This window comes from Colias croceus, chromosome 16, assembly GCF_905220415.1.
Source record: "Colias croceus chromosome 16, ilColCroc2.1".
Taxonomy (NCBI): Eukaryota; Metazoa; Arthropoda; class Insecta; order Lepidoptera; family Pieridae; genus Colias; species Colias croceus.
In genome coordinates this window covers 8,498,380-8,514,653 of record NC_059552.1, presented here as the reverse complement: position 1 = coordinate 8,514,653, position 16,274 = coordinate 8,498,380, and the positions used below count along the sequence as shown (strand labels likewise).

The 16,274-nt window shown below is 32.3% G+C and overlaps 1 protein-coding gene across 1 annotated transcript in view; it reads left to right on the top strand.

Moving 5' to 3' along the window:
- The window catches only part of LOC123698754, a 125,842-nt gene extending 113,750 nt beyond the window's left edge, over positions 1 to 12,092 (top strand). The window contains exons 3-7 of the mRNA XM_045645503.1: positions 1,223 to 1,524; positions 8,520 to 8,739; positions 9,101 to 9,275; positions 10,794 to 10,930; positions 11,851 to 12,092. Coding sequence (XP_045501459.1) covers positions 1,223 to 1,524; positions 8,520 to 8,739; positions 9,101 to 9,275; positions 10,794 to 10,930; positions 11,851 to 12,050 — 1,034 coding nt within the window. The 3' untranslated portion in view covers positions 12,051 to 12,092. The remainder of the gene's footprint in view (positions 1 to 1,222; positions 1,525 to 8,519; positions 8,740 to 9,100; positions 9,276 to 10,793; positions 10,931 to 11,850) is intronic.
- Positions 12,093 to 16,274: the final 4,182 nt, after the last annotated feature.

Here is a 16,274-nt window from a genome sequence, read left to right as displayed (position 1 = left end):
TACATATAGGGTCGAGTGAATACCTACTTATATTTAAAATTAATGTACATTTACTACATATATTATAAACTACGCAATAACGTCGAACAGATAGACAAAAGTTTCATAAATAAGTAATATAAGTCATTATTAACTTAAGAAGAGAAGGTACAGAACACCCCATTTTGTTCTGAACACAAACTTCTATCCCTTTATTCAGTTACATAATTATGTCAAGATCGTTTTATAATGATGTTAATAATTCAAATTATAATAACTTTTAATTAGTACTTGACACTTTCACTAGTAAAACGAGGTAAGTTCGGTAATGTTAATTAATTGTGATTTAGGTGTAAAGTAATTATATTAAATTACTAGCTGTTGCCCGCAGCTTCGTCTGCGTGGAAAAGATAAATTTACATGATACAAATTTTCATCCCCTATTTTACCCCTTTAGGGAATGAATTTTCTAAAATCCTTTCTTAAGGGACGCCTACTTTATGACATCTACCTGCACGCCAAATGACATCTACCTACATGCCAAATTTCAGCCCGATACGTCTAGTGGTTTGGGCTGTGCGTTGATAGATCACTATATCAGTCACCTTTGAGTTTTATATATATAGATTATTTCAACAGTTATGTATTGCTGTAACTTTTGACATTGTTACAAATTTTGTATTGTGTTCGGGGTTATGGTTACTGGGACGAATTTAGAAATTTTTGATAAAGAAAATGTTGTATTAAACTCTTAATGAGGACATCCGCTATAATAAGAGTTATATACATAACAGTTTTATAAATTTATATTTATAAAGCATTTGAATGCCATAAAACTAAAAATATCAAATTCAGTTAGATACATTTTGTATACGGAGCTTTATGCTATTTTGATTTGTAAATTTCAACTGTTATACAAATTTTATGGATCTTGAAATAAATCTTTAGTACAACTAAAAGAAAGCTTTAAAATACCGAAATAACAATGTTATCAATTTTTCCTCCACATTCTGTGCAAACATAATATATAAAACACAGTAATATAAAAGCATAATAAAAATAATCAGAACCCTCCGCCTTATATGCTATTACAATGACATTATCTAAAACAATATTTTTTTAAATATACAAGAGTAAATAAATCAATGCTTTTAAATACTCAAATACTCTATCTAAATTTATTTTTCAAGTTTTCCTTTCTTTAAATGTTTAAAGTATCTATAAACATAATGTTTTGTTCTAGAAAACTCGACATCCGAAGACACAACTGTGACCCCATACTACGCGCTCAGCACTGGTATAGTCCCGGCACCAATAATGCTGCGACTGGGCAATTCCACGATAGACAGCACCAAATCCTTCAAAGTCCCGCAGCAAGAGGCACCAGTTGTGCCCCACGTGGTGTCCGTCAAGTCGTACTTCGATCACGGGAAGTATGGACCGACGTTTGAAGATGTACCTGATGGGAATATGTCGAAGATAACGGTTCAACTTGGAGAGGATGCGCATCTTAATTGCAGGATTAGTCTGCTTCAGGATAAGACTGTGAGTATTTGAAATGTCTTAGGCTGGTTACAGAGCTTGACCGACCATCAGTGCGTACCGTCGGTCCTGACGATACGCATCAACAATGTATGAATATGACACTAATATGCATGACAATACGCGTGCGTATGGTCGGTCTAGCTATTAACGGTTCTATGAATTTCCATACATATGACAAGCGCGACTGACGTACGCACTGATGGTCGGTCAAGCTCTGCAACCAGCCTTAGTGTTTTAAAGATGGATAGGATATATCATTGCTGAATCTAAAATAATTTTTTATATCTGACATGGGAGTGTATTCGTCCAATTTTAGTATTACACTAGCTGTGCTCCGCGGATTCACCCGCATTGCTCCGCTCCTGTTGGTCTTAGCGTGATGATATATATATAGTCTATAGCCATCCTCGATAAATGGCCTATCTAACACCGAGAGAATTTTTCAAAACGGACCAGTAGTTCCTGAGATTAGCGCGTTTAAACAAACAAACTCTTCAGCTTTATAATATTAGTATAGATTATTATATGTGTTATCAAATTAGGGATACATAAGTTGTTATGTACCTATCATTCAGTAGCATTATGGGTGAGATTTTTTACTTTCAGTAGTTACGCTAATTCTCTATGCGTTGTACAAAGGAGTTGGTTTAAAGGCCTAAAGCCTAATTTTAAATTAGTGAACACATAAAGTGTCTATTATGACATTTCATTGATAATCTTTTTTCCTTACCTGAAATAAATATTAAAATACTGATCATATAAATCAAATAAATTGCATCCATATAAATGAATACTGATAATAATTCATCTTTATTCATTCAAAATGAGATCTAATTATACTTTAATACCCGTCGCCTTTAAAACTGCAGGTGATTTATTTCATTAAGGAACGTTATTACGAGCTTGACCTATGAAATTATGACGTAGAGATAATAATTTTCAATTTTAGTACAATTAGCTATACCGCGGTTTCATTCACGTATTATATTATTCTTAGCCTTCTTTAATAAATCGATTGAAATAATTTTCAAATCAGACCAGCAGTTCCTGAGATAAGATCATTCAAACAATAAACACAGCTCTACATTATAAATTTTTCATAATTTGCATTCTTTTAAATTTTACATTCAATTTCAAGATATTTATTAATCTAATAATCGCGATTATATAGCGTCTATTGATTATCCCAAAGATAAATTATAGGGTTGTTTAATCAGAGTTTATAGCTAGAATTGCCATAATATGATAATAATATGTATTTTTTCCTGAAATAAGCAATAAAATAAGGATGACTTCGTGAGCTCCACCGACACAGGTGAACTTGTGAGAAATAAATAAATATAAAAACGACCTGTGGCACTCGGGGACTGCGGCGGTAAAGCTATTGCATGCTATGCCTTCAAACCACACCTCCGCCCGTCGGAGTGGGGAGCGTGAGGTTTTTTCGTTACGTCTCGATTCGGTCCCCGCGCTCAAGGCCCGCGATAGAAGCTATGCAATAGCTTAAAAATGTAGATAACTACGTGACCTCCTTCACCTGTGAGAAATAAAAAATCTAAAGAAATCATTACAAAGTAAACCTTCAAGAAATATAACTAAAAATAACTTTAACAACGCGCCATTATGTCATTAAGAAAAAGCGAAATAAAAAACAATATATTAGCCAAAAATAAAAACTAAAAACATTCCGCAGCCAACAATTTTTCATGAAATACGACATCCGTTTCGAACGCAAAACATTTTAAATAGATGTCACGAGATTAATTCATAATTTTCCAGAAATTTCTAGAACCTTCCAGAAATTTCTACGGATTATCTAAGAGATTTACGCGATGGCAGTATTTTGTGACGGGGGCTTTTTATTAATTTTTATCGCGCTCGAATTTAAGAGGCTTAACTGATATTAGTGTAGACGGATTTTCAGCAATATGCGTTAGAAAATTTAATATTTAAAATTGTGAATTTTTATATGAATACGATACTGGATGATCCGACTGAGATTTTAAAGGATTTTATCTTATGATATTGTTAGTAAAGATAATACTTATAATGTTTATTGTACTCGTATTGAGATAGAGTAGAATGATAAATAATAGAATTAAAAAAAATATTATTGCTGATAGTAATTGTTATTAGTATATTTGTTTAAGAAAGGTATTGTATGCGTTTTTATTTCATTTCATAGTTCTATATATCTTGTAAATTTTTCACTCCGTCGTTGACAAAAAGATAATGAAGGAATGAAATAAAATTAAAGGTGTGAAGTCTTTCATGTGTTTTAAAATAATTATGTGTAAAGTATATTATCAATTTAAATTTATAAAGAATAGAAAAAAAAATTCTATTCTTTATAAATTTATATTATAAAGCATTTGAATGCCATAAAACCAAAAATATCAATTTCAAGTATATTGTCTTTGATTGTCTTTTAAAAATTAGGCCTTTAAACAATAACTAATATTAATTTACACAATCTTAATAATTGCATTAAATAACTACACAAAACAAATTAGACACATAATTTCTAGCCTTAATAACTTAATATTTTTTTTTTTCATATAATGTTAAATATGTATTTTTTCACCTGACCTTAACCTATTTTCATCACACAAATTACAAATGTAATAGCTATTACAAATAATTATTTATTTAGCTTTATTCCAACATCACAATTCCACTAATAATACTTCGTTAAACCTCCCCTGAGGCAAGTATAAACATAAAAGAAAATATGAGATTACCCTTAATATAGATAACAGTATTGTTCTTTATCTGGATTTTATTTCCGCACGATTTACTTTTGTAATCTTTATGAATTATTTTAATTTACGTGTGTATTTAATTAAAACAACGGGTCACATAATTAACTCTCAACTCAACAAATAACAAAATAACTAATGACAAAATGAATACAATTTCGAATAACACAAAATATAAATTACCAACAAAATAGCAGAAGTTAATCAAAATTAAAATCTTAAAAACGCTCTCGAAAGTTCCCTCAGTAATTTTACTGTTTGTTACCTGCATAATAAATTGTCAACAATAAAATGCATGTTTCATCGCTCACTTACGTAGTGGACCACAGACGTGAGTGATGTTATGAATGTAATCCTAGCTACAAAGAGTACTACTTTATTCCCAAATAGTTATTACAAATTTTAAGAAAATCACGTGACCTCGCTCACCGTAGTTAAAGCGGTCATTGTTAAAACTCTACATGAATCCCATAAGGCCAATTACAAAGATTTCGTGAAATATTCTCTGATAAGACGTTATTTAAGACAATACGGTTCAGAAACTAACTTCCCCTGCACAATGCTGTCTTAAAGCAGTATACTTCTGTGGAAAAATGACAGCGCTATATAGATCGTCTAGCGCTATCACTGCTTCACACTGGAAACAAGACTGCTTTAAGACGGTATGGTAACCTCTGAATTATTTCGTGTAATTATTATGGAACAAGAGAAAATGGCTCGCTACATTTTATGGAGCAGTGTGCATTTTTTATAGCTGAAATTACTTGTGCAAGTTTTTATGGTGAGTCACGGTATGTAATACGGAAGTGTGAAGTTTTGTGTTCCTTGCACATGGGTTTGCTAATATGTTTATAGTTTTATACAGGGTTATAGGTTATGTATATTGGTCCTTTGTATGTTAAAGCTTATATAGGGACATGGTGTAGACAGCATATTTTGCAAAATTTATGATGATACTAACTAGCTGGTCCAGAAACTGTTGTTTGCCAGTACATGAATAAATAATAAAAAATAGTTAACAACTGAATATACAAAATAGTCAGTACCTAAATCGTTCAAGCCTTTTGGGAAGACCCGGATGTTGTATCTGGTAAGGGTAAGTGATTATGGGGCTATATCTCTATATTTTTATGAATTTTAACTATCCATAGCAAATTTCAAAGTCTACTCAACAGTTTAAACTTTACAATCTATACTAATAAAGCTGAAGAGTTTGTTTGTTTGTTTGAATGAGCTTAAATCTCAGGAACTATACTGGTCCGATTTGAAAAATTATTTCGGTGTTAGATAGCCCTTCACCCGCATTGCCCCGCTCCTGTTGGTCTTAGCATGATGATATATCGAGAACGGCATATCATCATGCTATGACCAACAGGAGCGGAGCAATGCGGGTGAAACTGCGGATTAATAGATACAGATGTGAACATAAATTTAATAACAATTATAATAATTCAAAGAAACAGGAAAATCTCTCACCTCTCATTAAGAGCAACAAAACATTTCAAAACCACACTTAACTAGAACACTTCCGTATTTCGTAATACACAGTAATAATAACATTTAATACAGAAAACAAACTAAAAACACGACAAAGCAAAAACTTGGTATTATTATGAATCTCATTTGCTCTCGCTCTTTAGAGAAACTTTCATGAATTCGCAACTGAAATGATACTTCAATTTGTTGAGACTGTCTTTCTTGGTTTTAAATTTATGTAATTTACAATGCACATAATTGTCACGAGCTATTTTAAAATCTTTGAGATACTTTTATATTTATTGAATGTGGGAAATTGTGAGCATTTCGGTTATGAAAATATTAGGGTGTTTTAACACCAATAATGTACGAGAATGTGTAGCGAGGAATGTGTAAATAACCAATCACATCGCTTCATTTAGTTTGAAGTATGAAACGTTTAGCGTTTGAAGCGATACTATTGGTTATTTACAATTACATTCCTCGCTTCACATCCTCGCACATTATTTGTGGAAAAGCACGCTCATTATGCTTATACTTCTCCTAGGTACAGTGGTTAAGAGCAAGGAACAGAAAGGTACTGGGTTTAATCAGACGATGACTCATATTATAAAAGTCAATATTGGAACAGAATCATAACCACGTACAATGACCTATTATACTAGTAGACGCGGCATACGCCAACATCATTGCACTAAAAAACAGCGTAATTAATACATACCTACTTACTAACGCATTACAGTTACAGTAACCAATACAGTTGTTCTCTCTTTCACTCTCACGCACGAGACATAATAAATGTCTCACTCATGTACTTCGTAATAACAACAGCTGCCGATTAAAATATAAAAAGAACGTCCAGCCACGACGCTGAATGGTGCGTGACTAAGTGAAACTCGGGCACTTAGCTGAGTTTTTTCTTGCCAAAATAGAGAGCGGGTAACGTATTTAGCTTTTTTATATATCATAGACCACGTACTAATAAATTTAAATAAATTTTGCCTACTGATATTCTTTGTAATACAATAAGGATGTAAGAAAGTCGTTTCCGTACAACATTACGATGTTATTATAAAAACTTCGGTTGCAACGATACGTTTCCTTTATAAAATATCGTGTTCATTTCATGCCCCAAAGTAGCAACTAAAGTAATTTAACACATGAATCAGTTTTATATTGTACTAGCTTTCCGCCCGCGGCTTCGCCCGCGTTTTGTAAGGAAAACCCGTTCCCGTAGGATTTCCGCGATAAAACCTATCCTATGTCCTTTCTCGGGTATCAAAATATCTCTATACCAAATTTCATGCAAATTGGTTTAGTAGTTAAGGCGTGATTGAGTAACAGACAGACAGACAGACAGAGTTACTTTCGCATTCATAATATTAGTATGGATTTTTTTAACAAGTTCGAATCTTACAAATTATAAAATCGAAAGTTTGTTAGGATGTATGGATGTACGTTTGCTACTCTTGCACGAAAGAACTACTGGGCGGATTTAGATGAAACTTTTCAGTAATATAGTTATAACCTATATCTACCATATCAGAATAAATACTTACGTAATTACTTGATTTCCTGGATTAATTACGCGAAATACTTGACTTCCTTGGTGAAACCGTGAGGCACAGGAACTATTTCATAGTCTCAAAATTACCGGCTCATGAAGCAAGACATAAAACATTATGTAGCTTACAAAACTCAACATTTCTAGTGGCTGGAGAGGTTTTTAACTAGCGAAGTTAAATTGTAACGGCTCCCGTGTAAGTACTCTGTAACTGTTGTAGTAAAAACAACTTTACGCTTTATTTTAATTAAAGTGCATATTGTTTCTTGTTCGGTTGAAGCGTTTTCAGAAAGCTCTTTAAAACATGGATGATTTTTACTAGTTGAGTTCTAAATTGAGGAAGGTGGGCTTTGTTTTTGAGAGCTAAAAAAGTAATCATAAAACAAGAAAATTTAAACCTTTCAAAACTCAAAGCGTATGTCTATCAATTAATTGTTGAAATAAACTTAAATAGACACACAAACTCTAGCTAAACTTTAATGGATACTACGATATTTATTGATTTTTTTTAGAAAGTTCCATAGTTTCTTATGGGGAATGGATGCATATCACATCGGTTCCACAATTCACTATGGAATATAATAGACAATTTACTTATCTACTTTTAGAGAGATAACTATCAACTTTCTGTGCCTTGCCATATTGAGCCTTTTTCTTGTACAAATAGGTACGTCTCTCAACATGAATTTTATCAATAGATAGAATTCGTTATTATCATTAGATAATAATAATTAAGAAAAACATGGTTTTCATTTAACTTTCCAATAATTGACTCTTTAGCATGAGGTATATTCTGGTATATTCAAACGATTATGCTTCGGCACGAAGTGGCCCTGTTTGCGAGAGGAATATAATAGTAGGAGCTAATTTTCTTGTTCTAAATACGTTTATCAATATAAACGAAATATGCACATAAAAATATATTCCAAGTTGATTGAAATATACGTCCTAAAAATAAAATACAAATTAAATAACTTCTTCCAATACTATAATTGCAAACATGTTTAAAAATTTCTCACAATCATATTATTGTAAATTTTACAAGGTATTATGTCATGTTAACATTCATATTAATGTTTGAACAGTAAAATAAAACAACATATAATATCATTCAATAAAATATGAGATTATTACTTGTAGATTATTACACACTAAACTATACAGTATAAATATAAATAAAAGTTATTTTATTACAGGTATCCTGGGTAAGACGTCGAGGTAGAGATGAAATTCCCGAACTGCTGACAGTCGGCGCGGTAACTTACGCCGCTGACGACCGCGTGACGGTCGCCAAGCGTTACCCCGGCAACTGGAAGCTTCTCGTAAGGGAGGTGAAGCCGGAAGACGAAGGAGTTTATGAGTGCCAGATATCAACGCATCCGCCTAGAGTTAGCAGGATATATCTGCATGTAAATAGTAAGTGTTATTATCCATATTCTTTATTTGAGACGAAATTCCCGGACTGATGACGGTCAGCACGATCACTTACTCCACTGACAACCGTAAGACGGTCGCCAAGCGTTACCCCGCCAATCATCAATTGCAAAATATTGATATAATATTTTTGAATATAATGTTTTTGCATTGTGTACAGCTGTTTGTTTAAAGTTATTGTTTCTGTTTGTTGCTGAAAATGTAAATAGCACATACACCTTAAAACATTTTAGCCGTGTCTAATACTTTATCTAAATAAATTTTCCTATATGGCCTAATAGATACCCTGTTAATTAAGCCATAATACAAACTGTCCTCTACAATTCCTTCTATAATCCAACAGCACCACAAGTCTGGGTGGTAGACGAAGCTGGTGCTCCTCTCCTAGAGAAGTTCTATGAAGCGGAGTCGACCCTCGCGCTGGTCTGCAGAGCGCGGTACGTGGACACACCGGCGGTGCTTACGTGGCTACATGAGGGAAAGGCGCTAAATTCTGACACGTCGAGAGGGGGTATCAGGTATGTGTGTATTTATTTATTACTAGCTTCCGCCCACGACTTTGTACGTGCATCCCCGTTTTTCCCCGTTCCCGCAAGAATTTCGAGAAATCCTTTCTTAGCGGATGCCTACGTCCTAACATCTACCTGCATGCCAAATTTCAGCCCGATACGTCCAGTGGTTAGGGCTGTGCGTTGATAGATCACTATATCAGTCACCTTTGAGTTTTATATATATAGATAAGGTAAGGGTAAGCTAGTGATGCAATCTTGAAATTAATTGATAATAAGCACGCTAAAAACGCCATTAGTAGAATGATTATAGAACAAAGGTGCTAGTAAATTCCTGTATTTGATAGTGGTACATGTCACTTTTTCTAAGAAACAATTTTTATTTTATTTTTTTGTTTGAAAAGCAGACATTTTTCATAAAAATAGATTTCGGTAATCAATCAAAGCTGTCTTATTTGTGATAATTTAGTTGTTCATAATTTGTTTGTTAATTTAAATAACAACTGATTCAAGTAATTTTAAAAAGGATTTTAAAAGCAATTTTGTTATCTTCATAGGCCATGTTATCAAATATTGTAATAAACATTTTCTTGTTCTCAATACGTATATCAATATATTGATATAAACCGTTTAAACATGCCTTCTACATAGAAGGCATGTTTAAACGTACTTCAGATAAAATTGTACAATATAAAGACCAACAAGAATATGACTCGCTCGTGAACTGTAACTAATTTAGCTTTAATAAACACTGATCGTAGCAGGAGTTTGCTGAACTATACGGAACAATTACCAACGTGTCCAGAAGCCAAGTATTAATTTACTTATAAGTTAGTTTCCTGCTTTATAATAGGTCCTTTCTCTTGGAACAAACACTCGAAACATTTGTCGAACATTTTCGCAACGTTTAATAAAGAGTTATATTTAGTCGTAATAGAAAATTTAAGCAGTAATACGTCTTTTATGTCGGAATTAAACTTTAAGAAAGTTATTAAGGCAAAACGAAACAGGCTTATAATAACGTCCCTTGAGAAATCAAGCGTTAATGCTCTCTCAAAATAAATTGTTAATATTTTCAGTCAATTCGCGAATTCATTTACAAATGATTTTGTGTAATGATTTCGAAGTATATCTTTATAGCTCTGGGGATCGTGATTACCGTAATCCGCTATTTAAATAAGAATAATTAGGGCTATAAGCGTAGGTATTTAATTACAGGTGATATTTGATTAAATACTCACGATTCAATTGAAATTAATACGTATTGCTTGAATATATTTTAACGGTCGCTGTTTTTGCTCCACCTGAATATTCTATTATACATGATTCTAGACAAATTGTATGCGACACATCCCCTAAAAAATTCCACACTGATGTTGCCTAATCTTAATAATATATTGCTATGCAATTTTATTATTTCTAGCATATTAATACACAGCTAGCCCTATTTTTTCGAATATATTTACTTCCCATAATTATAAAAATATATTTTAGTTTATCCAACAATAATAATAATCTATTTCACAGTGTAAAAACAGAACAAGTGCCAGGCGGCGCGGACAGCGTGCTTCGCCTAGCGCGTGTGAACAGCAGCGACGCGGGGAACTACACGTGCGCCGTGCGCGGCGCCAAGCCGCATACTGTCGCAGTTCACGTGCTGAACGGTAATAATGCGTGACTACCCGCATTTTTGACGTAAAAATTTTTTGTATGAAAATGATTTTTGCTATTAAATTTGATTTCTATAACATTAATTTGCTGATTTGAGATGTGACAGGATATTTTATCATAAAAATTATTAAATATATTTGTCTCTGTCAAGCTTTTACGAAAACATCTGTTACATAATCCGAAAGATAATCTAAAAAAAATCTGTAATTGGAAATGTCCTGTTGATATTTTATAAGAAAAATAAATATTACATTCCAAGAAAAGCTTCATACGAGTATACATTAATGTTACTTTATCTCAAAATTATGTGAACGTAAATAAGCTTTCATCTTTTTATATTAAAAAGCCTCAACGAGTATATTACAAAAAATCAATTTACAAAAACACGGAATAAAGAGAATGAACACGGGATTGTTTGAATGGAGGGTAGTTTAAGCTAAAAGGTTCCGCTTTGCTATAATAATGCCATTTGCTGAGGCAATTGCTAACTTCTTGTCGGAAATGTACTGGCCTGTCTTTTATATAGCTATTTTTATGGGGACTGGATTTTACAAGAAAATTCAGTATTTTGTAGTATTATTTTTTATTTTTTGTGTTACGTAGGCCTTTTTATGTTTTCATCTAAAACAAGACTAGTAGAAATTCTAAAAGTGTATTGCTGACTTAAATTGTCTGAATGAAATAGGTTATTGGTTCTAAGAGAAAATGAAAGATGGGCAATTTTTATCTTTTATGATCTATCTTCATAGAAAATACTTAGAATTATAATGGTATCGTTGTAACAAGATTATTTATAAATCAAAAGAAATTTCGTCATGACCAATACTTTGATTATATAACAAGCTCTCATTAAATTTATTTAATAAGAAAATCAAAAACTATATATAATTTATAACGTATAATTTTGTTACAGAAAGCCTAGCGGAGCTGCACGCCAACGCCGGAATTCACACACCACAAAAAATCACTGTTATAACGTTATTTATTATAACAGTGATATTATCACAGTCGACGTTATTCACAGTGGTTGTTATTTTAGCAACTCTAGTACATAATATTAGGGTCCAAGGCCTTTTAAAAGAACGATTTACGGGGCTCATGTTTCCCACGTGATAGTTATATTGTAAATAGTTTGATTTTAAATATTATACATAGTTACTTGGAAATAAAATTTCATTATATAGTCGTGGTGTTTTATTTTTACCTTGTGTTGTTTAATTGTTTATGTGAGAGTCTAATGGTATTAGTAACTATTCATCATCATCATCATCCACCCATATAGGTACATTCCCACTGCTGGGACAGTAGCCTATGAGGGCCACAACAGGGCTTTATAATATTAATAAGGTAAGTTTTATGGAGGCATATAACAGTATAAAAGATATATTATTAAGACATCAAACACAACATTTGTTGTACATTTATTTATTTATTCTTTATTGCTCTTAAAAATTACAAATTGAGACTTAATCTAGGATACATTGTAACAAACGGCGGCCTTATCGCTAAATAGCGACATAATAGTAGTACATATTATTAAATAGAGATCTAACCCGCATACCACTAGTTTAACATTCAAAGTAACTAAAATTCCGAACCAAATAAGGAAAATACTTTCCAAAACAAGCTACTTACAGGTAAGAATTTGTCAAAAGGAATAGGAGTACTCTTATATTATGTCAATCATAATTATTTGACCTTTGGAACTAAAAGAAAACTACAGATTAAATAAAAGTATAATAAATATTCTATGTGGTAAAAAGTTATACCGTATTCCAAATAATACTTCTAAAATAGCAATATTAAAAAAATCATATTTTACATGTAGGTAAGGCAAATTTATTTCTGCTACTCCATACTCTATATTATATACTCAATACCTGCATAAGGTTTCTCATATGTACAATGTATTAGTATGCAATAAATTATTTGATTTGATTTGATTTTATTGACTGTATTGGTTATTGACTGGATCATATTCTACAGGGTGTCCCACTGTTGGTTTGCTAAGCTCAAAGGAAGTTATAATTTTGCATACGTAAAAAATACTTATAAAATTCCAGACGCAGTTTTTTCAAATAGATGAATTCTTTAAACTCTATGTGTACACCCATAACAAGCAACCCGCCCAGCTTTGCTACCAGCACGTGACCTATCGTTTAAGATTATGTTTTCATAGACAAATTGCTCACATTAGCGAAGCGGTGCCGGCTGCGCGAAGCTAGAGAAGAAAACATGGATTTTCAGGAAAAACTTAGCAAAAATTTTTTGGTGTAATTTTGTTGTTTAAGTAGATATTTTTTACGTGACCAGTATATGCAAAACTACAAGTCCCTTCGCGCTCAGTATACCAATAGTGGGACACCCTGTATAGGACAAGGTAATTTAACTTTAATAGTAAATAATTATTGGTAAAGTTCAATTACCTATTAATAGCTAGTTGTATAAAGTTATTTGGCGGGCCTACAAGGTCGTAGTAGGGTCCACAAACGCCATTTCCATCGGAAAGGTAATTTCGGTATTAAATTTCTAGTAAGCAGCAAATTAATATGAAAAAAATAATGTCATGAATTTAAAAACGGCAATAGTGTGTCACATGTGAACCTATTTACCTCTCTAATGAGGAAAGTGATTTAAGTGTACAGTGTACCTACACTTATGAATGTGTTCTTATTCAAATGTTTAGAATCTTAATCAATATTGTCAATAGCAATAATTTGATGTTTTTTTACTACTTACTACGTCCTATATAAAACATCATACATCATACATCATCATGCAACTCATGCCAACTTTACCAAGTATTTTAGTATCATAAATTATATTATTCTATTGTTAGATATTATATATAAATATCATTTTGGGTAAGCCCTGGTAGGCCGAAAATAGTGGCTTTATTATGGATACCTATTATTAAAAATTATATATACCACAATACATTTTCTGTATAAAATGTCCACTGCGAGGCCTTGCAGAAATTCGGTCAGGAGGTATACATGTTCTTTATTCTGTTCCACGTGTAAGGAAAAATAAATAAAACCAAGCGTGTTTATTTCCATTTTATTAACATAGCCTGCATTATGCATTCGTTAGGCGATTATAGGCATTTTATTGTCCCAGTTTCAGACCTCTTGCAGAAAATTATTCTTATATGAAAACAATGAAGCTTTATTTATTACGTGTTTATTTTCACTGAAGACTTAAGGTTAGTTTCTAGTTTATTATAGAGTTCTTGATATTATATGTTAAACTAGATTTCCGCCCGCGGCTTCGCCCGCGTTGTCAAAGGAAAACCCGCATGCTTCCCGTTCCCGTGCGATTTCCGGGATCCTATGGGTTAATCCAAGTTACCCTCTATATGTGTGCTAAATTTCATTGTAATCGGTTCAGTAGTATTTGCGTGAAAGAGTATCAAACACACACACACACACATCCTCACAAACTTTCGCATTTATAATATTAGTAGGATGAATGTGTCTGCTATGTTAAAAATTAGTTATAATTAAAAAATTATCTAGGTATAATCCGATAAAAAATATAAAATCAAATCACACTACTTATAACCATCTTTATAAGTGGTTTAGCCGTATCAATGTATTATATAGGTACCGTATTAAATTAAAACTAATAATTATTTAATCACATTTTTTAATTTCACTATCAGAGCCACCTTCACTTATATGAAGATAAATTTGACGGTCTCAGCTTCACACTAAATCCAAGCCTGGACATATTTCTTACTGCATAAACTGCATATTTCTTAATTTTTACGGATACACCACCTTCTTTAATTATATAGAAAAAGCTTATAGTTTATAAAATTACTACAAAGATTATTATACAAGGTACTTCCAAGGTTAATTTAGTTGTTTTTTAAATTTCCAACATCAATATTGGAGGGGACAAATAACAAACAACGCAATAATTATCAAGTCTTGCGAAAAGAAAAACCATTGTTTTTTTCTTAGCAAGATGCAGACAACAACTGTGAAACATCAACATGTTTTTGAGGGGAGTAATTGATCCCGGAAAACTGCGGCTTCTATTTATCCTTGATACCAAACAAAGCAGAATAACTCGAATCCAGCTTGTTATAGTTCCCGGGTAAGGCAGAACTTAAAGTAAATTTGCAGTCAGTGATTTCACTATAAGTTTATATTATTATGCCAAAAAGATTTGCGGTGAGGAATAACAACTTCGAGTAAGGCTACATTCATAATAAGCATTTTGGAAGATTTGTGGATACAATGCGGCCTATATTTATTTTGTTCTGAGAAAATGTAAACTTGATTTAGTTACTTATTTGCATATTATTTAGATACTAAATTTCCACCCGCGGCTTTGCCCGCGTTTTCAAAGGAAAACCTGCATAGTTCCCGTTCTCGTGGGATTTCCGGGATAAAACCTACCCTATGTGTTAATCCAAGTTACCCTCTATATGTTTGCTCAAATTCATTGTAATCGGTTCAGTAGTATTTGCATGAAAGAGTAACAAACACACACACACACACATCCTCACAAACTTTCGCATTTATAGATAATATTAGTAGGACGTTCCTACTTCTGGAATCATTTAAGGAATTAATTTTTATGATAACATATATCAGGGCATATTGAAATGAAATAATTATTAAAAAATCGTCATAAAGTGGAAAATTGTGAAAAATAGTTAATTATTACAATGATTTATACCTACATGGACGCCTGTAGATTAGTTATTTTTATATGGGCATTAACTGTAATTTGTCAACTGTGAATGTTTAATCCTTTTTTGATACTATGAAAAATACTATACTCTGTCGATACTATAGAGTACGTACCACTAGTAGACCATGTACTATAGAGTCTTGCATAAAGTGGGGTTCGTGTGATGCGAATTTTATTTTTCATTGTACGTACTTCCTAACATGAGAAGGGTATAATCCCAAGGACACATGAGAATAAGATGAAAATTCAAGTTATAAGTGAAAGGTTTAAGCGATTTGAATAAATTAAATCTTGTTTAATCTTCGTTTTATGATAAAATTCAAAATATATATCAGATAACACTTGAAATCGGAACGATGCAGTGGGATTATAGAGAAAGAGATTTAAGAAGAAATGGTTAAAATTTTAATTGTTATTCAATCATCCATGATTCAAATCATTCTAAATAATTCTATATTCGATAAATTAAAGTGACTTTTTATTTCGTACTAGCTTCCGCCCGCGACTCCGTTCGCACGGAAAAATTAAGAAAAATTAAGATTTATTTTTTTCTACGTATTTTTCCAGGATAAAAAGTATTCCATTTTATGCCCAGGGTATTATGGTATAATTATACCAAGTTTCATCGAA